The 27,500-nt window shown below is 46.3% G+C and overlaps 2 protein-coding genes across 2 annotated transcripts in view; both read left to right on the forward strand.

Annotated features, from left to right (window-relative positions):
* The window catches only part of LOC105909509 (pleckstrin homology domain containing, family M (with RUN domain) member 1), a 20,262-nt gene extending 19,997 nt beyond the window's left edge, over positions 1–265 (forward strand). The window contains exon 13 of the mRNA XM_031561700.2: positions 1–265. This exon is cut by the window's left edge and continues 1,262 nt beyond it. The gene's annotated coding sequence lies outside the window, so the exon portion shown is untranslated.
* Positions 266–4,128: 3,863 nt separating this feature from the next.
* LOC105909508 (rho GTPase-activating protein 27-like) overlaps positions 4,129–27,500 on the forward strand; it is a 40,317-nt gene continuing 16,945 nt past the window's right edge. The window contains exons 1-2 of the mRNA XM_031560691.2: positions 4,129–4,486; positions 7,497–8,532. Coding sequence (XP_031416551.1) covers positions 7,597–8,532 — 936 coding nt within the window. The 5' untranslated portion in view covers positions 4,129–4,486; positions 7,497–7,596. The remainder of the gene's footprint in view (positions 4,487–7,496; positions 8,533–27,500) is intronic.

Genomic DNA, 27,500 nt, shown 5'->3' on the forward strand with positions numbered 1-27,500 from the left:
TATTCAATGAAATCCTATGGGACAAGTATGCACGTCAAAGTAAACCACTTGTTTTAGCCACTGACAGGTGTGTAAATGTTCTAATAAGGGTCTGGCAACATGGACAGGGTCTCTAAGAGATACACCTGATTCTGTTTACCTCAATAACTGTAAAACTGTTATATTAAATGACTGTTTTCGATTATCAGAGGGATCCTGTCTCCTTTGGGTGCCCACAGGCCAGTCGACTACAGGCACTTAACGGGGTGCCACATCGGAGATGGGAAGAAGAGAAAAGTAAAACACTTGACTGTAGAAACAGTCATTTTCCACAGATTCTTTACAGTTAATGTATCGCTGTAGGGATCCGTCCCATGTGCCATGACCCTTGTAATAACGTTTACAATCCTGTCAGTGGCGAAAACAAGCGGTTTACTTTGACGTGCAAAGGATTCCAAGGTATAGCCGTTTTGTGGTTGCTAGTTTAAGCGTTCTAACACCATATTACCAATTTCGATCGTTTTTCTCCCAAGTAAAAATTTGTACTCAGGTTGAAAAATCCTAACATTTTCCTTTAACCATGGCGATACATTAACTCTTTTCTGTGCCTTTCTAAGTTGTAGATCCGTCACCAAGAATGTTCACCTAGACTAGATTTTTTACAGAAATCTGCATGGGGTGCCAAAAATATCCACCATGAACAAAAAAGATGTGTGGGTGTATACACACACACACACACAACTCAGACTTTAATATTTATTGCTGGTTGCTACTCTGGGTTTGTCAACAGTAAGCATATGACTGTTTAATTGTTTTCTTGGTTGATTTTTGTGTTCTTGGCGATACAGGAGAATTTTCACAGTTCATCATACTCATTTGTGTAACTTTGCGGAGCAAAAAGAAAAACCTTTTCCCCCGTCGACTGGAGTCTCAGTCACATGCTTGAGATCTCTCACTCGGCATGTCTGTCAGCCTCACGCTGGGAACCGGTGATGAGAATGGACCCTCACAGATGGACAGTATAAGCAGAACTTGCTCTCTGTTGAGGGAGACGGTTCTAGAGGGTTCCAGAGGGTTCTAAACAGACTGAAGACCAAAAAGGAAGACCAGAGGATTTTTTTTCTTATTTTTATTAAACTCCAGTTTTCAGTGCCATGTTTTAGCACTTTAATGAGAAGCTTTCTGTGCCATTTTAGAGGAGACCTGAACAGAACACACACACACACACACACACACAGACACACACTCAGACACACACACAAACTCACACACACACACAAACTCACAGATATACACACACACACTCCAGCAGAAGGACTTTTAGGCAACAAGCTGAAGCCCTCGTGACCTTTCAGATGTCCTCTAGGTGTAGCACAGAGTGGTGTTCAAATGCTTGTAGATATTTTTTAATAATCTGGAATTGCAATGATTGTGCTTTGTCATAGTTTGTTGTGTGTACACATGTCTGAGTCTGTGTGTGTGGCTGTACGCATGTGTGAATCTGTATATGTATGTATGAATTCTGTATGTGTTCAATTGGTTTTCTGCTGGCTTGCCCCTGAATTCGTTTTTGACTGCCTGATGTAGCACCACTTACTGTGGCCCAGCAGATGGCGCTACAGGCTACTTTTCTCTAATATCTCATCTAGATCTTTAGAGAGAGGGAGACCTGGTCTGAGGCACTCTTGTTTAGCTTTGACTGATCACAGTACAAACATTTTTTTAATTGTTTTTTTTTATTAATCTATTCAATGAGCGTGAACATTAGCTAACTGATCTTTGTTCCCAGTACATCGATGACTACAGCTGTCAGACCAGTTGATTATAGCATACTCTTCAAGGCAGATTCCTGCCAAATCTCTCTACGTTCCAGTGGGACCTGACTGCCCACAAACCTGCGACTCTGAAACTCAGGCCCGAGTGTCAGATCTCTTTCTCGTTCACACAGAGTGGTCAGCAGGCTACTCTGTTTGAAGCTAACTCCTGCCCTCCTCCGGGGGTTAGACCTGGGTCAGAGGTCATCTAGTGGTGTGTGGAACATAGACATATATGATCTATATATCATATAAATGATCTATATATGTCTATGGTGTGGAGTAGAAGCTTGAGCTCCCACACCACTAGTGTCTGATTTGGGATTCTTAAGGACGAGGCACTCGGGCAGGCTAACATGGTGACGGCATACTTTGCTTAACTAGTTGCAAAAAGGGTGCGATCACATTGATTATGATTATGATATGATGATGATAATGATGATGATGATTAAACTGCCTATACACTACCACATGTAGTCCTGGCTGTATGTTTTGGTGTTACCGATACATTGTCTGGGGGTGAAAATTCTACCTAAACGCATACACTGCTACGTGCCTTTAACGTGGAGACAATGTCACTTGCTCAAAAGATGTCAGTCTATCATGTTGTTTAGAAACTTAAAAACTATATCACCAAAAGATGACCTGAAGTCTTTAAATGGAACATGAGGAATGCGCTTAGTTGATAGCAGTTGAGCTGATGGACATTACAGCTTGATTTGGATGAGACACGAACATAAGATTGTTAAGGTTACAGGACAGGAGATAAACACTCCCATATATATGATTAAAGGCCCTTACGGGCCAGTAGAGTAGACCTGCATCAGTCTGTAATAGTGCAGGTCTTGAGTCCAGTAAGTTGAATTTATTTTGAATAGTAGTGCATATGACCAGCATTCAAAAGGCCTCACTGCAGAGGTTCTGTGTGCAAACATCTGTGTTGCAGAAGTGTGGTAACCCACGGTAACCGACCTCAGCATGCAGATGCAGCAGAGCAGAGAGATAGCATCTGTCTAAGGCTCTACTGAAAGTTTGCCTAGTGCTGGTCATACGCTTTTATCAGTGACATTTAATGCTGTGTGTTTGTAACGTACCTGGCCTGCCTTTGAAATACGAGATGTTGACTCTGCAAACGCCACCAAAGGCACTGACGGTTTGGCATGCACTATTCTGCTAAATACAGCAAGGCTAAAAAGAAATATATGAAAATGAAATGGATAAGGTATGAGCAGTCATTTCATTCAAAATATTTTTAAACTGCGGATGTGTGACTTTGACGTCACCACTGGTACTGACAACTCAATCAAAAAGATAGACGTCTTTTTGCTTTGTGGCTTGGCCACACCCAGGGCTAACTAAGCATATGGGTGCTGTTTGGCTTGGCCACATCCAGGGCGTATTCCTGATGACCACCCTTCATGAGGAACTCATGTCAGGACAGTTTTGACTGCTGAATCATTTTCACAGTGAAACAAGGTTCTGCGCCTTCTGCAAAAATAAACCAAATGAATGACCATGTTCCTCTATTAGTCATAATGACACGTATATAGGCTACTGTTTGTCCTGTATTCTTAGCGCTTATAAATATCACGTCTTCCACATTAGTAACAATGTACGACGGAGAGAAATAGTCTTGCCAGTCCAACTTTTTCCATGAACCGCCACAGCATCCCTCCTCAGAAGGGGAACCAGTCATCCTGGGTGCCCATGGTGACCAGCGGACTACAAGCAAGAAATGTGAGCCTTAACTTGTAGGACAACTCTGAGGGAGCCAAATATGGGGCCCAAAGGAGGGGAGGGGGGGTAAGAATAACTGAAGATCAAACCGGGACAGGATGGGTGCCCTGGTTGCAGTATCATTCCACTGGTCCTCTGCAGGCTCAATTGATTGGATGTCTAAAGTGTCCGTCCTGGTTGCCAAGGTGACTCATAATCCGGGCAGTATAACTGTTATTGCCCAATAAATTCACACATAACACGTAAGTACATAAGTTGGTGGTTCACTGTAAAAACAACAAGGAAATGTATTTAAATGTTCCATCAAGTCACTCGTTCTCTAAATCTCTCTCTCTGCCCCCCCCTCTCTCTCTCTCACACACACACACACACACACGTACATTTCCAGATTTGAATTAAAGAGGGCTACTTTGACATAACATTAAGATAAAAAGAATACACACAGTATCGCAACAAAAACATGACATGACAAACATTCCACAATATATCAAATATCACAGCCTATTTGCCCTACCCTCTCTGCCTCACCTGCCCCAGGACCTCTGTATTGTCTTTCTTTTTTACTTTTTTTACTGCCCCTCCCTCCTGCCCTCCGCCCTCCTCTCTTCTCCGTGCTTCAGTCTCTCTACTCTCTCTTCGACAGGCTTCCCTCTGCCAGCTGAACAGGAAACAAGAGGCAGGTTCAAACTCGACAAACACTGCAATTAGACACACAACCGTAAACTCGCACACACACACACCCACCCACACGCTGCATAAGGCGTCTCCGATCAAACTTCTGAATGCTGAATTGATTCTTCACACTCAGACGGAGAGGAATGAAAGACAATTGAGAAGAGCGACATAAGAAAGAGAGAAGAGTGAGATGAAAACTTCCGAGCAGAATCTGTGTGTCACTCAGAGGAAGGATAAGGAGAAGATCCGTCCTTGTGTGCACCTTTGTGTGCACGGATAAGGTACAGTACAGTCAAACCTGTTCTGGATCTCGGACATACAAGAAGAGAAAGTCGCCGGAGTTAATTAATAAAATGTTTTATGATGTCGGGCAGGTACAGAGATCATAATCCACAATTCAACCAGGATATTCCCAACAGCGAAAATCATTAGATTATTCCCATTGTGTGGTTTGTCTCATGGCTTTAGACCTTTAATTACATGACTGTCTTATTAAGCTAGCTGTGGACTAGCCTAGTTTGGTTTAGGAGAGTTATTGCCCGTATTTACGCGTGTTTCAGCTTCGTCTTGAGACCGCATCTCGAGACGGCTTTGATGCTTATGACAAAAAGACAGAAATAGTTTTCCATGTTTTATCCGAACTGCTTTCCCTTTCCACGAAGCCGTCCCTCAGTGTTCGGGAGGCTGTAGGTGGGGTGACGCTACCTGTCACTGATACACCTGTGCCTGACTGTGGATCAGTGATGTGCCACTTCTTTCCCCTCAGAAGGGCACTGTCTCACACAGACAAAACACACTTGCGCCACAATGGCTGGTGTTCCTGTCTGAGTAGCCTCCTCCGGTGGTTGTGTTGTGACATTCATGGCTATTGCTAGTATGAGGACACTTAAGTGTGGAAGTCATTTTCATGATTTTGTGGAAGTATGGTATGGGATGAGGCCATACATTACAGAATTTCTCTATTTTGGGGTCGACTCAGTATTTTACTCATTCACTAGTTATTCAAACTGTTCTCTTTCAGCTGTCACATTCTAAGCCTTTGAGCAAACGTGGCTATGGATGTTAATAGAGTGTTACGTTTAACAGCTGGCAATCTGATTTGAAGTTGTGAATTGTACATCAGGACCTTATATGGCAAACTGAGATTGCAGTGCAGTATTTGTGTGTAATGTAGGTTTTCCTGTTCTGTGGGTCTCTCTCTCTCTCTCTCTCTCTCTCTCTCTCTCTCTCTCTCTCTCTCTCTGTCTGTCTGTGTCTGTTTTGAGTGTTTCTGTTCGTCTGTGAAGTTGCTACGGTGCTCATGCAACAGCATGCAGCAGTTTCCTGTCATAACATTTGTACTGAAAAAGTGCGTGTGTGTGTTTGTCTGCCACACACACATACGTGTGTGCGCGCGCATGTGTGTGTGTGTGTGTGTGTTTGTTTGTTTGCCAGTGCTCATGTATCCACAAAAAGAAGCTTAATTGGAATGACGAAGCATTTGGGTTGGGGGGTGTGCAAGGTATACACAAGATGCATCAGAAGGGCAAGGGAGAAGTGGAATGGGTGGATTGTAATGATTTTAGGCTTGATCAATCAATCAAAAAGCTTGATTACTGATTTGAACATTTTCATCCAGATTCGGATTGGAACTTTGTTGTTGTATGGCACAGAAAGCCCTGCGTGCTCTATCTCTCTTCGCTGCAAGATTGAACTTTCCGTTTGAGTTTATGTTTAAACCTGAATATCTGTAGTTATTTGTGCGTTTATTTGAGAGTGTTCCTATTGTAAAACTGCACCCTGAGATCTGGATCTTTTTTTCAAATATTATTTTAGTTTTGTTTAGGTTTACTGCCAGGGCCCAGGTCTAGCAGTACTGCTCTAGCAGGTCCAGGTTTTGCTGCAATCCCTGTTCAGTGGGTGACTGGAGAACCAGGTCTTCAGTGTAGAGTAGGGTAGGGTAGGGTTTCTGAGTTGTGTAAGTTAAGGCCAGGTGGTGTTGATTTTTCTATGATTCTTGCCATTTTGTTTATATAAATGTTAAAAAGGGCAGGGTTTAAGCAGCAGCCTTGTCTCACCCCACGCCCTGGAAGAGGAATTGTGATTTTTTTATTGTGCACTTACTTGACACTGACTTGATCAGGTCATAGGTTTTACCGCCTACACCACGTTCTATAACTTTGTCAAATAAACCTGTGTGCCAAACGGAATGAAAAGCTTGTTTAAAGTTTTGGGTCACATGTCTCTCAATAAGTGTGTGTAGGGTGTAAATATGATCAGAGGTGTGATAATCACTCTCTCCCTCTCCCTCACTCACTCACTCACTCACTCAGTTAATCCATACACACTGCCCCAAAAGTAGTTAGGAAATGTGCTTGAATGTGCTACTCTCTCTCTCTCTCTTTCTCTCACACACACTTTGTTTCTTTCTTCTTTCTCTCTCTCTCTCGGAGAATGGTACAGCATGTATGGAAGAGAAGGTTGATGCCCAGCCCGCCACACTGCACCGCACACACCTCATCTCTCTGTGATCATACGGGCCAACATGAGTGTGCTATCTGGCTCTGCCACATTCCTGCTGACGTGCCAACCACCTTAGGAGGGACTGTGTGTTTTTAAGACGGGAGCGCTGACACACTCAAGCCCCAGCCTGTGCTGATACAGATCCACCCAGCCGGAGTTAGCTCCCCGGGCAACTAGGTTGCTGTTGTAGAAATGATAGGTGGAAATTCACCCTAGTTACCTCAGGACTCCGGAGCTGCACATAGCACAAGGCTGAAAGTGAAGCAATATTAAACATATTGCACAAGGTTTATATAGACAGAAGTTTAGCGTTCAGCAGGGAAAACCACGTGGTGGATTTCTGACGTCCGAGGCAAGGATGGAAGTTTTGCACAAGGTCGGAAGAAGCACAGTTCGAGTTCTTATCACCTCTGGTCTAAACATGCTCTTGTACATATGCAGACTAAGTGGCACCTAATAATCTAAGTTACACACACACACACACACACACACACAGAAACACAGAAAAGCCATGTTCCTGCTTTCATAAGCACATGATTCATACAAGGAATATATTAATACAAGGCACTTGATTAATATATTCTTAAGTAATTAACAGTGCTTGGAAATTATCTCCATCAAGAAAGATCTAGAAAAACACATAAAAATGGCACTAAGAGTCAAAGCTATGATGACTCGCCTCCTATGGGAGGAGTTTCACGCTTCATTTTCTGCCTCTCTGAAACTAGACTATGGATTTTCTTTGTTTGTTCATTTGTTTATTGTTTTGTTGTGCTCTTTGCGTTCCAGATGACCAGCTGCTTTCCTGATCGCGTGTGACCTTTGACCCCTGCTTGTCCTGAGTGTTAAGTGTGAGAAGGGCACGAGGCACGCGGACACGAGGGGGACGATGTCCTCCGCCGAGCTCGTCCTGGTGCTGTTCCCGTACGAGTACGAGGCCAAGGACGGCAGGCTCGTCACCATCCAGCAGAACGACCGCTACATCCTAGTCAACCGAACCAATGACCACTGGTGGCACGTGCGTGAGAACCTCGACACCAAACCCTTCTACATCCCAGCCCGGTACGTCAGGATACTGGACCCAAACACCGACCAGGTCTCCCTAAATACCTCTTCAAATGCCTCTGAGCGAGATGGCGCTGCAGATGTGCTCAAAGATGAGACGGCACCGTCGGTTCTACGCCAACCTGAAGGAGAGGTCACGCCCTGCTGGTTAACCCCAACAGAGGAAAAGACTGAAGTGGAGTTAGCACCTCCACTGAGGGAGTCAGAGAGTGTTTACCAGACCACAGAATGGGCGCCTGGCGTGCCTCAGTCCTCCTCAGAGCCCGGACATGACTGTTTAGACTCCTGGCAGCGGCAGGGCAGGGATGAGGGGGGCCACAGTGGGGGCCCTACCTCTGGATCCGCAGCAGCGGAGGATGAGGACAGCGACATCTCCGAACCTCATCCAGCTGGACCACATCCCTCTCAGGACCTTGGAGTTCCTGTGTGGGAGGATCACATAGAGTCAAGCCCAGGCCTACCGGAGACAAAGACTGACACTTCACCACAAGACGCAGGGAGTGGGCCTACCTTGGACCTCGCGGAGGACAGGATTTACGACAACATCGGGAGCGCTGAGTCGGAGCTGGGCCTTCGGGAGGTAAAGCCAGCCCCTGCTGAGCCTCGCGCAGAGACCACTGTGACTGACACGACGCCTGCCGTCACTGAGAAGGACACAAGCCTAGAGACCCCGGTCACTGAGACAACGCCTGCAGCCATTCAGAAGGACACCAGCCCAGAGTCACCCGTGGAGAGCGTGCCACCACCTGCAGCCGACCAGGTAAGGAGGTGATGGAATATCTCATGAAGAGGTGAACATACACCTGGGTTACTCAGGTGTATATTCACTGAAACGAAACCCCAAGACGCAGACTCGCAGGTGCGATTATTTATTTGATTCCTTTAAAAAGACCATGGTTTCTGTAGCCTCACTTTGGTCAGAGTCAGTAAGGTGGTGTTAACTTAAGGCTTTAACTTCTCAACACACACACAAACATATATATTAAATCATGCGTGAGATGAGAACATTTCGTGCACTAATAAAGCACTAAGAGCTTCAGTTCGAATTTAGTTTTGAGGGCCAAACCCTTCAAGGCGACAAACTTGCTACGACGGAAAATACTGAGCAGTGTGCAATACTATATATGAACACTAGGTGGCAGTAAAACCTTAGGGAAAAGTTAATTTGTTTTCAACCAGAGAGTTACAATATACGAAATGTGAACTTGTGGTTGGTATCAACAATTGAATGCTCAATACTTTTTGTGCATGATCATTTTGAGTAACTCCTTGTGCCTTATGTCTCACTATTCTAGAGGATTGGCCTAAATCCAAAATAGGCATGTGTTCGGGCAGTAATCATAGAACATTTAATTGGTCTTTTCATTGAATGGAATTCTGTCAGCAAACGACAATGACAACATGTAACGACACGAGCAAAACTGAAAGCTTTGATACGTTAATGTTCGGTGAGCCATGAGCACTCTGGCAAACCTGTTGCTGCTGGATTGCACATCAATCAGCAAAGAAAGTTCAGCCTGTGCAGAACTGCAGAACAGGCCGCTGGAATTCTTCGATATTCCTATTGATCACCATGACGGTTTGGGATGTGTTGTAATGATAGATAGATAGATAGATGGATGGATACTTTATTAATCCCGAGGGAAATTTTAGGACATCCAGTAGCTCATACAATTTACACAACTCACCGACACGCATACACCAATCACATACACATAGGGAGAACATGTTCAAAAGGAGTGGGGTAGTAATGGATACAACAATGGGTCTGACCCTATGGTGCAATGTGTGTGTGTGTGTGTGTGTGTGTGGGGAGTCTGACCCTATGGTGCAATGTGCAAGATTGTGAGTGACCGTGTAGATGCCCAGGAGGAAAGTGTTCTAGTGCTGCTTGTGTGCATGATTGACACGTGACGCTCTTTGGAGACCTTGTGCTTCTTTTGGAATGTCTAGAATTAACATGGACACTGACGGGAGGGGGGCAGACCCTTATTGCATCAAGCCTATGTAAGCCTATACTAACACTCTTTTATGGCATATGACGGTCATAATGCGACCCGAGTACGCCAACCCACCTTATATATTAGAGTCCAGAGTTTTAAAAGTTAATTTTTTAGGCATTTCGCTCTTTTTTCGGTCTACGTAGGCCCTATGGTCATGCGCCATTGCAACTGCTAACAGTGAAGTTTTATGCCTGCTGATCTGCATGTTAATGCCCCGGGTTGGTCCTTTTGTGTGACCTGCCAGTTCAGCGGGCGCAGAGAATGCCCCCCGCCCCCCCCAAAAAACACCCCTCCGCCGGCTGATCCGCCTAGCTCCCTCTATTCCCGGCCTGAAGTCCATCGCGAAGTCCTTGCCGCATTCGGTGTGTATTCATTTTATAATATGGCTCGTTTATTAACCCAGTGCATGTGTTTAGCCTGTAACATTAGTGTTATTTGTGCGCGTTTTGTCGACCTTTGGGCAAAACACCGAACTTGACTTTGTATTAGACAGTTTGCAAAAGCAGCAACTTCAAAAATGAGGTGGAGGTAGTCAAACATAAAAATTCATAGACGGACTGGTTAGAAACAGGTGTGTTGTGTCGGCTGAGGCATTGGGTCACCGACCGAAACGGTAAGGAAGGAGTTAACGGGAGTGCGAAACTGTACACAACCGCTCCCTGCGGACTGATTCCCTATCAGCTACCTGGTAGCAAGACCAGGAGAGAGTGACGTCCGTGTAGGAAGAGCTTAACATCCTGTAAAATCTGCACACCTGTTAGGGATGTAACAACACTTTCGGCCCGAGTTGATAGTCACCAGTGTTTTTTTTTCATATGCTGTTACATACTTTTTTGGGAACTGTGTTCGTGATTTTCAAAGCAAGAGGAACACCTGGCTGAATCAGGTACTGTGACACGATTCAAGGGATGGCAAGGGATGTAAATCCCTTTACAGCAATACGATAATACACAAGCCGGCTATGTTTTGCTTTAACAGGCCAATGGTTACATTTGTAACACTTGCACTTAATTAACTATAAGATCAGTTCATTTGTAGCCGTTGAATCATTGAGTACTCCGCATAGTGCAGTGCCGTTTTTTGGTCGTACATAGAAAAACAAAACCTGATTTGAAAGTCTGATAAACTAGCATATGTGTGTAAAATCTGTATCATGCTAAAATAGTTTTGACGGTTGTACTTGTATACATTTCTTTGTAAATAGCCCACACGGAGAACTGACATTGCCCGGTCTACGTGACAAGTGAGAATGGGTAGGCTGATATTTGTAGAAAATGTTCGCGTTGTCTCTGAATTGAACTTGAAATTTAAGCTAAGCGGTTTGGTTGGAAGAGAGCCCTCTGTTTCAGAGGACTAGAGAAAAGTTTTATGTATTCTCGCCCCAAAGGGTGGCACAGGGGGAGGGTTGGAACCTTGCCCAGTGGAGTTCTGGTTGCCATGGAGATTGGGGTTCTAAACCATGCCACCGCCTCCGTGCCGTTCAGTTCTTTCGGCACAATGGAGCGCCCCAACATTCAGAAATGGATATGTAGGCCACCTGTGAATACAATCCTATGCAGTTCTGTTTAATGCAGGCTCATTAAAAAAAGGGTAAAGCTCAATTTGTGCAATTTGGTAATAGACATCCTCAGCCGGTTGTGTTTGCATTTTTCTGTATGTGTATGTATGTGTGCGTGTGTGTGTGCTTGCATTTGCATATACACTCACCTGCAAATGTGTTTACTTATATGTCAGAGTGACTAGCACATGGGGTCCACAAATGAGCGAACCTTGAAACACATAATAACAAGAACATTCTTCACCTGTTAGTTAAATAAAAAAGACATGAAGCCTGAAGTGATTTCTGAACTTTAAGCCCCCTGTCTAAGACTATGCAGTCAGCTTTAGCTGGCATTCTTAGCATAGAGGCAGTGCTGAAATCCTCCATAATGACATAATCATATCGCTTAATCCTTCACTGTAGGTTCCATATTTGTGTACTGGTCAGATGTTCATTTTGACAGCCTAACAGGAATGGCATTCACACATCACAGTACAAGTGCTAGTGTTTCTGTCGGTGATAAAGGTGGTTCCTTTATGGTTCCTTTATGGTTCTCAAATGTCCTTTGGTAAAGTTTGTAACTGACACAATTTGCTGAGCTTTTGTTAGGGTGTGAGCAAGCCTATCAGAATCAGAATCAGAATCAGAATCAGAATCAGAAAAGTTTTTATTGCCAAGTACAGTAGGTTTACACATACCTGGAATTTTCTATGGTACATTGGGGCAAACAATAAACTTACACAATAAACAATACACATATTAAGTACTTTTACAAACATAGGAAACACAAAAAGAGTGTTTAAAAGAGCAGTGAGGGGAAACGGAGTCCCAGACGTTTGGCTGAAGCCTGCTGCTTTGGGCGTGACCCTAGCATTGCTTTACATTTCAAAGCGCTAAGTGCAGCTACACTATTTGGCTAATTGTCAGGTGTTGTAAGGGACAATCTCGCCGTAGGCGGGGTCAGACCCGGAGAAATATGATGTCAATTCTGGCTCTTCAGGCGACAGTGAGTGCTTCTGGACACCGACTTAATTTGAATGGTGAAACCGTGTGTTCTCAGGAACAGGAGAAACTGTTCTGTTCTCTTGGGTTATTGCCGGACACCGCTAGGTGCTAAGTGTACACTGCTAAGGAAGTGGCCTTTAGTGTGTCATCACTTTTTCAGGGTCTGTGTGTCTTTTTTTTTGTGGATTGAGAACGCAAAATGAACCAACTGTGTTGGGTTAAGTGGAAACAGTCGCCGAGTGTTCAGCATCTTCACATGAGGGGAACTGATTCCACTGAACTACAGATGTATTTACTTAGAATGAATGGATGTATTTTATTATAGTTATAATACTCGTCATTGCTAGAAGCAGGCTTGTGAACAGTCTACTAAATCATGCATTAGTGCACTGAGTAAATTCTAACAAGTAAGCATGACACTTCATTGTAGTGCGCTCTATGACGCAGACGTGTACTTCATGAGTCCATTAGAGTGTGAGAGGCGAGATTGAAAGCATAGTCTGAGTGTTTGCATGCCTTTCCATACAAACAAGGGAAAGATAAGCTACTCTGGGCAAAGCCTGCAAGTCCACAATCACAAGGAGCTTATTACATTCACACACACACACACACACACACACACACACACACACACACACACGCGCGCACCCACACCCCCCCCCCCCCCCCCACACACATGCACCCACACACACACACACATGCACCCAGCCCCCCCCCACACACACACACACACACACACACACACGCACCCACACTCCCCCCCCCCCACACACGCGCACCCACCCCCACACACACACATACACACACACACACACACACACACACACACCACACGCGCACCCACACTTCCCCCCCCCCCCCCACACACATGCACCCACACACACACACACACACACGCACACACACACGCGCACCCACACTCCCCCCCCCCCCCCCCCCCACACACATGCACCCACACACACACACACATGCACCCAGCCCCCACACACACACACACCACACACACACACACACACACACACATACACGCACCCACACACACACACACACACACGCACCCATCCCCACACATACACACACACACACACACATATACACACACACAAACATACACACACGTACCCACCCCCACACACTCACACACACACACACATACACACACAAACACATACACACACACCCACCCCCACACATACACACATACACACATACACCCCCACACACACACACATACACATACACACACACCCACCCCCACACATACACACATACACACCCCCACACACACACATACATACACACACACACACACACACACACAGAGGGCTGAATAGACCTGGCCCTGCCAACAGGAGGCCCTCGCCGTGAGCTCACTTTAGATCTTATCCTGCAGGAGCTCCACACACACTAGGACTGCTGGACAGGCCGAGGCGCTGGCACTGGAATTCAGATCAGAGTCAGAACTGAAAAGGGAATTGGTGCTGGTTTATTAGAATTGGAACTGGAATTCAGATCAGAATCAGAACTGAAAAGGGAATTGGTGCTGGTTTATTAGAATTGGAACTGGAATTCAGATCAGAATCAGAACTGAAATGGGAATTGGTGCTGGTTTATTAGAATTGGAACTGGAATTCAGATCAGAATCCGAACTGAAAAGGGAACTGGAGAGCAATGGCCAATACAAGCAAGGGTCCCTGATCAAAGAATTGGAACTAGATTTTTCAGTAGTGAATAAAATCATATTAATGAATTCCCACTGGTAGCAACCTCTTATGTGCCAGACAGTCTAACTGGATAAAAGTGCTGTGGGATTTGATAAAAACGTTGTCTATCTAACAGGCGGGTGACAGACAATATTCTGCCAAAAACATCGCCATTTTTTGAGCCACAAAGTGGTATCTAATAATGAGCAAATCACTGAGGTCTTTTGAAGTAGATATGCGTCAGCACTTGTGTGAATGAGTTGAGAGGTCACATGAAGTAGAGTCAGTGTGTTGTGTGTTATGCAGACACTCTGACCAGGAGTGGGTGGTGGTGTTTACGGTGACGACACACTCTACCTGCACTGGTTAATGTATGAACCACAGGAAATGTGGAAAAACCGCCCTGTCAGGTTATCTGACAGGTGTGTGTGTGTGTGTGTGAGAAAGAGAGAGACACAGGGGATGTTCTGTTCTGTCCTTAACCTTTTCTAGGCTATGCAGAATAGATGTGTATGTGTGCAATGCATACACGTGCACCAGTGTGAATGTACACACGTTTGCAGAAGTGTGTGGGTATGGGTTTTGCATGTGTGTGTTTGTGTGTGTGTGTGTGTGTGTGTGCGTGTGTGTGTGTGTGTGTGTGTGTGTCTCTGTGTGTGTGTGTGTGTGTGTGTGTGTGTGTGTGTGTGTGTGTGTGTGTGTGTGGTTGACAAGTTTCTATGAATACCCCCTGTGTGTCTATTCATTGTTGATGTGAGTCGTGCTACATCCTTCCTGTGGCTGTTTCTGGCTGCTTGGGATGCCCTTTTAGAACTGTGGGGTTTGTGTTGAGGTTGATCGGCAAAGTGTAGTGTAGTACTCGAAATACAGACGAATATCTATACGACTGGTCTTATGGGTACTTTCAAACACATTAACTACAGTGATGAGTAATTAAAGGGAAAATAATTACATTTCAGGAAGAATAGCTGCGTATAACAGGACATGTAACAATATTTGGAGGAATTTGAAGAAGTTTGTTGTTTTCCAAGTGTAAGAAAGGAATCTAATTAGTATTCGCACGTATGCCTGTGGCACTCGGCATCTGCAAAGGCCCTTCTCCTGTCAGTGTCCTGTGAGTTAGCGCGATGCAGACCGCCTCTCTATCTCTCTATCTCCTGGCAGTGTCCTGTGAGTTAGTGCGATGCAGACCGGCTCTCTATCTGTCGGAGGATCGACAGATCGACACCTCTTCTGCGAAGCGGCCTCTCAGCTTATTCTCCCTCCAGTACTCTCTCTCTCTCTCTCTCTCTCTCTCTCTCTCATGTGTCTGTAATTTGCCTCTGGGCGTATTCAGTGTTCAGTGTTCAGAATGCACTGCAAATGCAGTGTTCAGAATGCACTGGGTGGACCATACTCTGACTCGTACATGGCACGGGGTCGGGACCAAGATCTGACCCAGGATCAGGTGCCACCTCTGTAATGCTTCAGATGCTGTGGGTTCTGCATTGTATCGAGACGATCTCTCACCACGTCTCTCCACTAGGAGACGTATTGCATGTGTGAACAACGGCCGTTGTCTCCCATTGTACCTCACATGAAGTGTGCTTTGGCTAAAAGCATCTGCCAAAGAGCTAAATGTAAATGTGTTGACATGCATGGAAAACACAGTGTCTGACATGGATACTCAAGCTAGTACATACAGTACCAGTCATAAGTTTGGTAGATAACACTTTTTTTGTTTAGAACATCATTCCATATGTGTTCTTTCGTAGTTTACATTTCTTCAGTATTAATCTACAATGTAGAAAATAATAAAAGTAAAGAAAACACTTCTAAAAAAAAATAAAGGTGTGTCCAAACTTTTGACTGGTACTGTATGTATGTATGTAGAGTCTATGCCTAGCTCCCTCTTTGGGTTCTCTCGCTCAGAGAGCTAAGGGTTAGTGGACGTGACGGCTAAGTGGACAATAGACTCTGTTCTGTTAACTTAAAGAGGCAGCCTGAAGAACTGGACGTCATTGTGTCAACATCTCTGTGCAATGTTTTGGTTTTTGTTTGTATGAAACCTCAGCCAGCCTGATGCTGTTTCCTGAGGCCCTGAGCGCTCAGCCAGTCCCTGGGTAATGCTGTTAGTGGTGTTGGGATGCGGCTGTCTGCTCTGTGTCAGGGGCTCCTAGTGGTATTGAACGTGACCGATGCCTGTTGTCCTGGTGCTTGGCTGCTGAAGGCAGGCTTCTCTGTTGAGTTTCTTCTCGTCTCGCTTGGTCTGGTCTGGTCTGGTCTGGTCTGGTCTGGTCTGGTCTGGTCTGGTCTGGTCTGGTCTGGTCTCTGCTGTGACGTCACCAGCAGGTAGCGCGCAGCGGGCTGAAGCAGGAAGTGTGCAGAGAAAGGCAGAGTGAGTGTGGGCGCTCAGAATAGCCCAACGGCTCGGTGAGAAGGGAATGCCCACACTGTGCGTCTATGCCCACACCGCGCGTCTATGCCCACACCGCGCGTCTATGCCCACACCGATAAGGTGGAATACACAGGGTTGGCTGTTTTGGGATCACTTTAAGGTCGTTGGAGTCATTCATTAGTTAAAAATAACAGGGTGTTATAGTTTGTTTGTGTGTTTCCAAATGTCAGTGTTGAGAATGGTAAATGTCAAACACACCCACTTTCCTCTCAAAGCCCCCCCCCCCCCCACTCCCACTCTCTCTCTCTCTCTCTGTTTCTGTCGCTCTCTTTCTTCTCTCTGTTCCTGTTTCGGCCAGGAAGTGATAGTTTCTCTCAGCTGTGTGGTAGAAATCAACTGTGTGAACATGGGAGTACCTCTGTGTCTCTGTCCGCTCTGAGTCCAGGTGTCCCTCCTGTCCTCATGTCCTCTCCAGGGTTCCCACGGAGTAGGAATGTTTTGAAAGTTTAGGAAAAGTCCTGAATGTTTAGAGCTTTAGGGCCTGGAAAAGAATGGAAAAGTTGGTTTCATTTTCATGAGGCCAAATGAGACCAGGTGGGGTGAAAGGTCATGGGAATATAATTAAAGGTCCTTGGAAAAGTTTTGAAATGTTGTCAATGAAAATGTCTCTTCCGTCCTCCTCCTCTATCCTGCTGTTGTCTTCTCCAGTGTGTCTCATGTCCTCCCAATCTCCCCTCCTGTCCTCTCCTGTCCTCTCCTGTCCTCTCCTGTCCTCTCCTCTCCCCTGTCCTCTCCTGTCCTCTCCTGTGCACTCATCTCCCCTCCTGTCCTCTCCTGTCCTCTCCTGTCCTCTTCCTGTCCCTCCTCTCCCCTGTCCCCTCCTGTGCACTCATCTCCCCTCCTGTCCTCTCCTGTCCTCTCCTGTCCTCTCCTCTCCCCTGTCCTCTCCTGTGCACTCATCTCCCCTCCTGTCCTCTCCTGTCCTCTCCTGTCCTCTCCTCTCCCCTGTCCTCTCCTGTCCTCTCCTGTGCACTCATCTCCCCTCCTGTCCTCTCCTGTCCTCTCCTGTCCCCTCCTCTCCCCTGTCCCCTCCCGTGCACTCATCTCCCCTCCTGTCCTCTCCTGTCCTCTCCTGTCCTCTCCTGTCCCCTCTTCTCCCCTGTCCTCTCCTGTGCACTCATCTCCCCTCCTGTCCTCTCCTGTCCTCTCCTGTCCTCTCCTCTCCCCTGTCCTCTCCTGTCCTCTCCTGTGCACTCATCTCCCCTCCTGTCCTCTCCTGTCCTCTCCTGTCCTCTCCTGTCCCCTCCTCTCCCCTGTCCCCTCCCGTGCACTCATCTCCCCTCCTTTCCCCTGTCCCCTCCCGTCCCCTCCTGTCCTCTCCTGTGCACTCAAGTCCTCCCCTGTCCCCTCCTGTCATCCCCTGTCCCCTCCTGTCCTTCCCTGTCCCCTCCTCTCTCCTGTCCATATCTGTCCTTTCCTGTCCCATCTCCTGTGCACTCATGGCATCTCAGGGTTCCCTCAGTGGCTCCGAGTGGGACAGAACTCCCAATGATTCCTCTCTCAGCATTCTGTGAGGTCATCTGAGATTCCGGGCCATACTTAGTGATGTAACACAGCAGGAGAGGCCAGGCCCCACTCAATGGCCCCTCTGTGTGTGTGAGAGAGAGTGTGTGTGTGTGTGTGTGTGTGTATGTGATGGCGTGATCCTAGGCGTGATTGGCTGGCAGCTAACGAGGTTTAACAATCAGCCCGATGGCCAGCTGCATGTGCCCTAGTCTCGCACCGTAATGAGAGTATTTCCTTATTTATTCATTAGAGGGAGAAACGCACGCATGCACACACGCACGCACACACACACATACATGCGTACAGACACACACACACATGCACAGTCCCGCACACACACACACACACACACACACACACACACACATACATGCGTACACATACACACACATACACACACACGCACACACACACACACACACGCACGCCTTTAATTTCATTCCAATGAAGAGAATGGATTCAGCCCTCACAAAGCTGGCCATGTTTTTTTGTGTAGGGCATAGCATAGAAAAGAGCGGACTGCATCTGATCTCCATTATGCTCTAGATGTGGCACAGTCGCTCTGGTCAGAAGAAGCATCTCTGTCTGGTGTCTCTCTGGGTGTCTATCTGGGTGTCTATCTGGGTGTCTGGCCTTCCAGCCTCCCGACCGCCCCCTCTCAGTTACTGAATAGACAGAGGACTTCATGTGTTCGGAGAAGCACAGTATTCTTAAAGGGGCCTATAAGAAGAGACTGGGATGGGAAAAACTGTGTGTGTGTGTGTGTGTGTGTGTGTGTGTGTGCGAGTTTGAATGAGTCTTATTTATGAGTCAGTGTGTGTGTGTGTGTGTGTGTGTGTGTGTGTGTGTGTGTGTGTGTGTGTGTGTGGAGGTCTGGAGGAAGTGTTTGTACACATCTCAGATGTAGACTGATGATGGTGCTGGATTAGTCGGCTGTGGAGTCACACACACTCATACCACACACACACACACACACACACACACACACACACACACACACACACACACTCATACCACACAAACACACACACACACACACACACACACACACACACACACACACATGCGCAAACACACACACACACACACACACTCACACACATTACATGTGGCTGTAGACAAGTGCAGTGTCCGGGTTATAAACTAGTGCTAGTGAACAGGTGGCTATAAACTAGTGAACAGGTGGGGTACATGTGGCTATAAACTAGTGTTAGTGAACAGGTGGGGTACATGTGGCTATAAACTAGTGAACAGGTGGGGTACATGTGGCTATAAACTAGTGAACAGGTGGGGTACATGTGGCTATAAACTAGTGAACAGGTGGGGTACATGTGGCTATAAACTAGTGAACAGGTGGGGTACATGGGACAAGCGCAGCCCATGAGGAGTTTAAAGGAACCACAGCTCGCTGCATCGTTGCCCATATTAACTCACTCTTCCCACCTAAGAACTGTTTTTCTTCATTGCACATCAGTGAACTCTCTTGCGGTGACATCTTTAAGTCATTGGCGTGCCATAACCTAGTTATAACTCTTTATAGGTATAGCTATAAGGCAACGGTGATAAACTACATGTAAAGTTATATTAGTTTATAAAGTTAGTTTAGTTTATAAAGTTATATATTAGTTATATAAAGTTATATTATATATTTAGTTGATATGTAAATGACACACTGAAGGTTCTGCTTTATCATGACATTTTGGCACTACTGTGGGGTCTCTATGGCAACCGTGCCAGTACCCCACAATAAAGCACCAGTTCTTGTGTGTAATCACGTAAGTAATTCACCATTTACAGTGATATTTTACACTGGTTTTGCTCCATGATGGCATAGCCATTCAAGAGACATTCAGCATTATTATGTAATAATGACGTCTGTCGCCATGGGTTACCCGTGTCCCCTGTAAGGTCATGTTGCCTTAGGCCCTGACTGTGTGGATTTGACTAACAAAACCCCCCGCTATGAATAGGGCAGACCCTGCTCAAACTACCTCCGGAATGTTCCAGGAACTTTGTGCCTCGGACACGGCCCCTCCACTGTGCCTGAAAATAAAAAATGTTTCGCACCGATAAACCGCCGAGATATTCAAAGTTCTTCACCGTGGCAAACCCTGAAAACTGCTTCCTCGCGAACAGATCCCAGCAGTGAGTCACATCGTGTCAGAGCAGCATAGTGTGGTCGGAAAGGCAAATAAATGGGAGGCTTTTTGTTTGTTTGTTTTTGCATGGCAAGGACACATTCAGAACAGAACAAAAGGATGTTTATAGATCTGCTCATCCCCAGTGCATGATGGGATCTGTGGAGCTCTCACATACACACACATGCACAGTCACGCACGCACACACACGCACACACACACACACACGCACGGATTCCAGGTCTGCAGGTCTGTCATGTCTGGCAGCTTTAAGAGAGCTACAGCTGTTCAGGATATGGGCTACTGACTTCAGATGTTGAGCAGGGTCACATACACATACACATACACACACACACACACACACACACACACACACACACACACACACACACACACACACACACACACACACACACATAGACAGAGACACAGACGCACATAAACAACATATGCATACACACTCAGACACAGATGCACAAACACATGCGTTCATAGACACACACAGGATATCTCATTTTCCTGTCTGTTGTTGGTGTGATATGCGGATGGTGTGTGTGTGCGTGTGCGTGAGAGTGTGTGTGTGTGTACACTGTGCCACTCTGCTCAGATGCCTAATGGCTTGATTGGCCCCTGTGCAGGTGTGGTGATGGCAGGCCCTGAGTGAGAGTGTTAACTCCAGAGCAGGACACTCAAACACAGCATTTGCATGGTGTGCCGTTCATAAAAGCATCGCCTATAAATGCTTTAGGAACAGTTCCCCGTGTCATTAGAAGTGTTAGGAGCCCCCTCACTCTCTCTCCCTTTCTCTCCCTCTCCCTCTCTCTCTCTGTTTCTTTCTCTCTCTCTCTCCCTTACTCCCTCTCTCCCTCTCTGTCTCTCCCCCTCTTCCCCCCTCTCTCTCTCTCTCTCTCTCTGTCTCTTTCTCTCTCTCTCTCTTCCTCTCTCTCTCTCTCTCAGTTCTTTGTGTTAGGGGTGTGGGTGTTGTGGGCTGTGTGATGAGGGGCAGATGAGTTGTTAGACCCAGAGATATAGTGTATACATTAGACCCAGAGATATAAAGTATAAATTCTATTGTATGTAGGGATGTAGGCTTTGTGGGAAATGGTGTTTTACTGGTGTAATCATGTGAGACAATGTTCTAATAAAGGAGTGTTAAACCTCTCTTTCTCTCTCTCTCTCTCTCTTTTTCTCTTTCCCTCTCAGTCTCTCAGTCTTTCCTGCTTTCTCTCTCTCTCTCTCTCACTCTCTTTTTCTCTTTCCCTCTCAGTCTCTCAGTCTTTCCTGCTTTCTCTCTCTCTCTCTCTCTCTCTCTCTCTTTTTCCTCTTCCTCTCAGTCTCTCAGTCTTTCCTGCTTTCTCTCTCTCTCTCTCTCTCTCTCTCTCTCTCTCTCTCTTTTTCTCTTTCCCTCTCAGTCTCTCAGTCTTTCCTGCTCTCTCTCTCTCTCTCTCTCTCTCTCTCTCTCTCTCTCTCTCTCTCTCTCTCTCTTTTTCTCTTTCCCTCTCAGTCTCTCAGTCTTTCCTGCTTTCTCTCTCTCTCTCTCTCTCTCTCACTCTTTGTCTCTCTGTCCTCTTACTTCTTCCTTGGTCTTCTGGCCAATTGATCTAATTCACCACTCGAGTAAAAGGCATGCACTCTCTCAAAGGTCTGTTGCCATAGCAACACTTCCTCTTAGCAGTTGGCAGGAAGTCAGTGAAACAACCTATCCTCCCTTCCCCAATTCCTCACCTCTATATTTTATTTACCTTTATCTATGTTTGTGTGCTGTATCCCCCCTTCTCTAACCTAACTCTCTCACACACACACACACACACACTCACACACTCTCTTTCTTTCTTTTTCTCTCTCTCTACCTCTTACTTTCTCTTTATCACTCTGTCTTTCTCTCTCTCTCTCTCTCTCTCTCCCCCTCCCTCCCTCCCAGGCCCCTCCCTCGCTCGGTCAGACAGAGGAGGCAGCTCTGCTCGTGTGAATGCAGGCAGCCTATCATTAGTAACAGCACAGCAAAACACAGAGCAAAGTGTTTGTGTTTGTGTGTGTGTGTGTGTTTCTGTGTGTGCATCAGTGTGGGTGGGTGATTGCGCGTTGGGTGTGTCTTCTGTGGCTATGTCTCTGTGTCTCTGACTGAATGATTGAGTGAGTAAGCGTGCGTGCATGTGTGTGTGTGTGTGTGTGTATGTGTGTGTTTGTGCTTGTGTGTTCACGGAGCATGGTGCCCTGCAACTTAGGGTCAGTTTGTCAGAGTTGTGCTGGGTCATGTTGACAGTCGGCTAGTGTTCCGGGCTGTTCTTGCTGGATTAAAGCAGAACCATGGTGGATTTCTACTCCCAAATCAATCAGAAGGGCCAGGGGCAGACCATACGGACCCACGCCAGGGTTCCGGTAAGTTCTCCCGGTCTACTCGTCGGTGCCGTTCACCAGAAAGGAAACGGACGCTCTAAAGACTTAACACTCCTGTAATGTTGAGTTTGTTGTGAGTTGCCCCACGGAGATTGTCTGTATAGACTGTTTCCCGCTGAAACATTCAGAGTGTTTTTATAACTTTAAACCTTGTGAGTAGTTACAAAAAAAACATTTGACACTTTGTGAGGCCCCTGTTACTGTTTTAGGGATGTGTTGTATTTGGTTTGATAGCGTATGGCGTGCCATTCTGAGTAGCTATGTGTCATTGTCTACTGTAGGACAGCTAACTTCTCATGCCTCATGACTCTTTAACCTTTATGCTGTGCAACACAGAATTGGAAAATGCAATAAGAAGGACATGTATGGAGGATGTGTGTGTCTGTGTGTCTGTGTGTATATGTGTGTGTATATATATATGTGTGTGTGTGTGTGTGTGTGTTAGTGGCAGCAGATGTAGCTTGAGTGTTGGTAATGCTCACCTCTTCCGGTTGAGAAGCTTCAGTTAAATGAAGAGTTCTGAGCATGACACTGTGCAAAGTGTGTGTGTGAGGGTATGTGAGGGTAAGTGTGTGTGCTGTAATACACTGCCATGTGTCTGTGGCTTGGTGGGGTGGGGGTGGTGGGGTGTGTGTGTGTGTGTGTGTGTGTGTGTGTGGGGGGGGTGGTGTTGTTGCTCAAAGTAGCCCAACACTATTTTAGAGAAAAAAGAACACGAAGGTCAAAGACTGTCTGTTTCCTGTCGGCCGCTCCTCTGACTCTGTCATGAGTTTTGTGTCTGAATGGACTGAATCGATGAGAGCTTGTGTGTGTGTGTGTGTGTGTGTGTGTGTGTGTGTGTTTGTGTGTGTGTGTGTGTGTGCTGTTCCACTTCGAAAACATCTCACACCCGGTAATAGAGTTACCCTGTCCCCCTCCTGTGAGGAGTACAGTTGTCTCATTTTAGCTCATTTCTATCCTCTGTCTCACTTTAGCTCATTTCTATCCTCTGTTTGGCTTTCCGGTCACTGGCCCCATGTGTGGATTGATTGGCAGCCTCGGGCGTTTAGACAGCAGCCTTTGATTAGGTTCCAATCAGAGGAGGTGAAGATCATGGAAGACCAGACACGGGGGTGGGGTGGGGTCTGACGTGATGCCAGGGGGGTCACACGGTTTGCATTGACCATGATGGAACGCGTGTGTGTGTGTGTGTGTGTGTGTGTTTGTGTTTTTTTTTTTGTGAGACAGAGAATGAGAGAGAGAGAGAGAGATGGTGTGTGTGTATGTGTGAGAATGAGAGGAAGAAAGAATGAGCATTTTGTTTTGGTAATGAGTAGGCAGAGGGAAGTGTACACTTTGTCGAAAAGATGACAAAAGCAAAACATCTCTGTTTTGCGTGCGCGCGTTGTGCAGCCTCAACAGGATGCTGCTGACTGTAACGGAAATACGTCGGAGAAAGAAAGAAAATCAGATGTTATGAGGCCATTCTTTGTTCTGCCTCTAAAGAGAGCTCTAACCAGTATCATCAGTGTTCTACACGCTGCAGAACAGAACCAGTATCATCAGTCTGAGTGTTCTACCTGCTGCAGAACAGAACCAGCATCATCAGTGTTCTACACGCTGCAGAACAGAACCAGCATCATCAGTGTTCTACCTGCTGCAGAACAGAACCAGTATCATCAGTCTGAGTGTTCTACACGCTGCAGAACAGAACCAGTATCATCAGTCTGAGTGTTCTACACGCTGCAGAACAGAACCAGTATCATCAGTCTGAGTGTTCTACACGCTGCAGACCCAACTCTTCAGAGAGCACCTCCCTTCCTAACTTGCACTTCGACTAGTGCTTAACTTGCACTTACAGCAGTTACATTCCTGCACTTCTTTTTTTCTATTGATTTTTTTCTATTTCTTATCTAAAGTAGTATTTATTGTTACACTAGGTCTCTATTGTACGTTGCTTGACTGTTCTCTCCCTTGTACGTCGCTTTGGACAAAAGCGTCTGCTTAATGACTAAATGTAAATGATAACCAGTCAGTCATCAGTCTGAGTGTTCTACACGCTGCAGAACAGAACCAGTATCATCAGTGTTCTACACGCTGCAGAACAGAACCAGTATCATCAGTCTGAGTGTTCTACCCACTGCAGAACAGAACCAGTATCATCAGTGTTCTAAACGCTGCAGAACAGAACCAGTATCATCAGTCTGAGTGTTCTACACGCTGCAGAACAGAACCAGTATCATCAGTCTGAGTGTTCTACACGCTGCAGAACAGAACCAGTATCATCAGTCTGTCCACGGAGTGTTCTACACGCTGCAGAACAGACTCATTTCATCCCAATCCTGAGTGATAGTTTGGGGGCAGGCGTGCCCAGGCGTTGGCAGGCATGGGCAGGCATGGGCAGGCGTGGGCAGGCGTGGGCAGGCGTGGCGTGGGCAGGCGTGGCGTTGGCAGGTGTGGGCAGGCGTTGGCAGGCGTACCCAGGCGTTGGCAGGCGTGGGCAGGCGTTGGCAGGCATGGGCAGGCGTGGGCAGCGCATTGTGTCCTGTTGGGCCATCAGTTATGGCAAAATAGCTCAGTACTTAATACTTATACAGTACTCAATAAAAATCAGTCTTTTTCTGTTGGCATGCATGCATGTGTACTCTTTGTGTGAGAGTGATTGGTGTGTTGATTGATTGATTGATTGATTGTGTGTGTCTGTGTGTGTGTGTGTGTGTGTCTGTGTGCTCATTCTCAAGAACATAAGTGTCATGACTGTTGTGGCTGTAATGGTATGATCAGTCTGAAGGAGTTATTTTTAGCCTCCGCCCGGTTCCCTAATGCCCCGGTCTCATCAGCGCTGCTGTGAGGCAGGTGTGTGTGTGTGTGTGTGTGTGTGTGTGTGTGTGTGTGTGTGTGTGTGTGTGTTGTGGGGTTTGGAGGCCTCTGTGAGGCAGGTGTGTGTTGGGGTTTGGAGGCCTCTTAGAGGCAGGTGTGTTGTGGGGTTCGGAGGCCTTTGTCAGGGTGTGCGGTTAGGTTTGAGTGTCAGTGGACCTGAAACACACAGCGGTGTGTGTGTGGGTGTGTGTAAGGAAGTTTGATTTCTTCCCACTGAGAGTCAGTTGAAGTTTAAAGGTGTCAGTTTAGTTTCTGCTTTTTCCATTTTCCAGTAGTGTCTGTGTGTGTGTCTGTGTGTGTGTCTGTGTGTGTGTGTGTGTGTGTGTGTGTGTGTGTGTGTGTGTGTGTGTGTGTAGGTGTATGTGTGTTCACTGTAAGCACCTATACACCAGAACAAATTCCAGGTAGGTGTAAACCTACTTGGCAATAAAATACTATTCTGATTCTGATTCTGTTCATACAGTGCAGCTTAAAAGGCTGCTAGTTTAGTTTCTGCTTTTTCCGTATTCCGGTGTGTGTGTGTGTGTGCGTGTGCGTGTGTGCATGTGTAAGTGTGTGTGTGTGTGTGTGCATGTGTAAGTGTGTGTGTGTGTGTGTGTGTGTGTGTGTGTGTGTGCATGTGTAAGTGTGTGTGTGTGTGTGTGTGTGCATGTGTAAGTGTGTGTGTGTGTGTGTGCATGTGTAAGTGTGTGTGTGTGTGTGCATGTGTAAGTGTGTGTGTGTGTGTGTGCATGTGTAAGTGTGTGTGTGCGTGTGCGTGTGCGTGTGTGCATGTGTAAGTGTGTGTGTGTGTGTGCATGTGTAAGTGTGTGCATGTGTAAGTGTGTGTGTGTGTGCATGTGTAAGTGTGTGCATGTGTAAGTGTGTGCGTGTGTGCATGTGTAAGTGTGTGCATGTGTAAGTGTGCGTGTGCGTGTGTGCATGTGTGTGTGTGTGTGCATGTGTAAGTGTGTGCATGTGTGCATGTGTGTGTGTGTGTGTGTGTGTGTGCATGTGTAAGTGTGTGTGTGTGTGTGTGTGTGTGTGTGTGTGTGCGTGTGTGCTTTGGGGTCCTTTGTGTATTGTGTGTGCTGTCTGTTGTGCAGGGGGACACGCTGTCTGTCGGTGAGGTACAGCATGAGTGTATTAGTATGTTGTCTGTCTGAGGTACAGCATGAGTGTATTAGTATGTTGTCTGTCTGTGAGGTACAGCATGAGTGTATTAGTATGTTGTCTGTCTGTGAGGTACAGCATGAGTGTATTAGTATGCTGTCTGTCTGTGAGGTACAGCATGAGTGTATTAGTATGCTGTCTGTCTGTGAGGTACAGCATGAGTGTATTAGTATGCTGTCTGTCTGTGAGGTACAGCAGGAGTGTATTAGTATGCTGTCTGTCTGTCTGAGGTACAGCATGAGTGTATTAGTATGCTGTCTGTCTGTGAGGTACAGCATGAGTGTATTAGTATGCTGTCTGTCTGAGGTACAGCAGGAGTGTATTAGTATGCTGTCTGTCTGAGGTACAGCATGAGTGTATTAGTATGCTGTCTGTCTGAGGTACAGCATGAGTGTATTAGTATGCTGTCTCTCTGTGAGGTACAGCATGAGTGTATTAGTATGCTGTCTGTCTGAGGTACAGCATGAGTGTATTAGTATGCTGCCTGTCGGTGAGGTACAGCATGAGTGTATTAGTATGCTGTCTGTCTGAGGTACAGCAGGAGTGTATTAGTATGCTGTCTGTCTGTGAGGTACAGCATGAGTGTATTAGTATGCTGTCTGTCTGTGAGGTACAGCATGAGTGTATTAGTATGCTGTCTGTCTGAGGTACAGCAGGAGTGTATTAGTATGTTGTCTGTCTGTGAGGTACAGCATGAGTGTATTAGTATGCTGTCTGTCTGAGGTACAGCAGGAGTGTATTAGTATGCTGTCTGTCTGTGAGGTACAGCATGAGTGTGTTAGTATGCTGTCTGTCTGTGAGGTACAGCATGAGTGTATTAGTATGCTGTCTGTCTGAGATACAGCAGGAGTGTATTAGTATGCTGTCTGTCTGTGAGGTACAGCATGAGTGTATTAGTATGCTGTCTGTCTGAGGTACAGCAGGAGTGTATTAGTATGCTGTCTGTCTGAGGTACAGCATGAGTGTATTAGTATGCTGTCTGTCTGAG

Source organism: Clupea harengus, chromosome 23 (genome assembly GCF_900700415.2).
Source record: "Clupea harengus chromosome 23, Ch_v2.0.2, whole genome shotgun sequence".
Taxonomy (NCBI): domain Eukaryota; kingdom Metazoa; phylum Chordata; class Actinopteri; order Clupeiformes; family Clupeidae; genus Clupea; species Clupea harengus.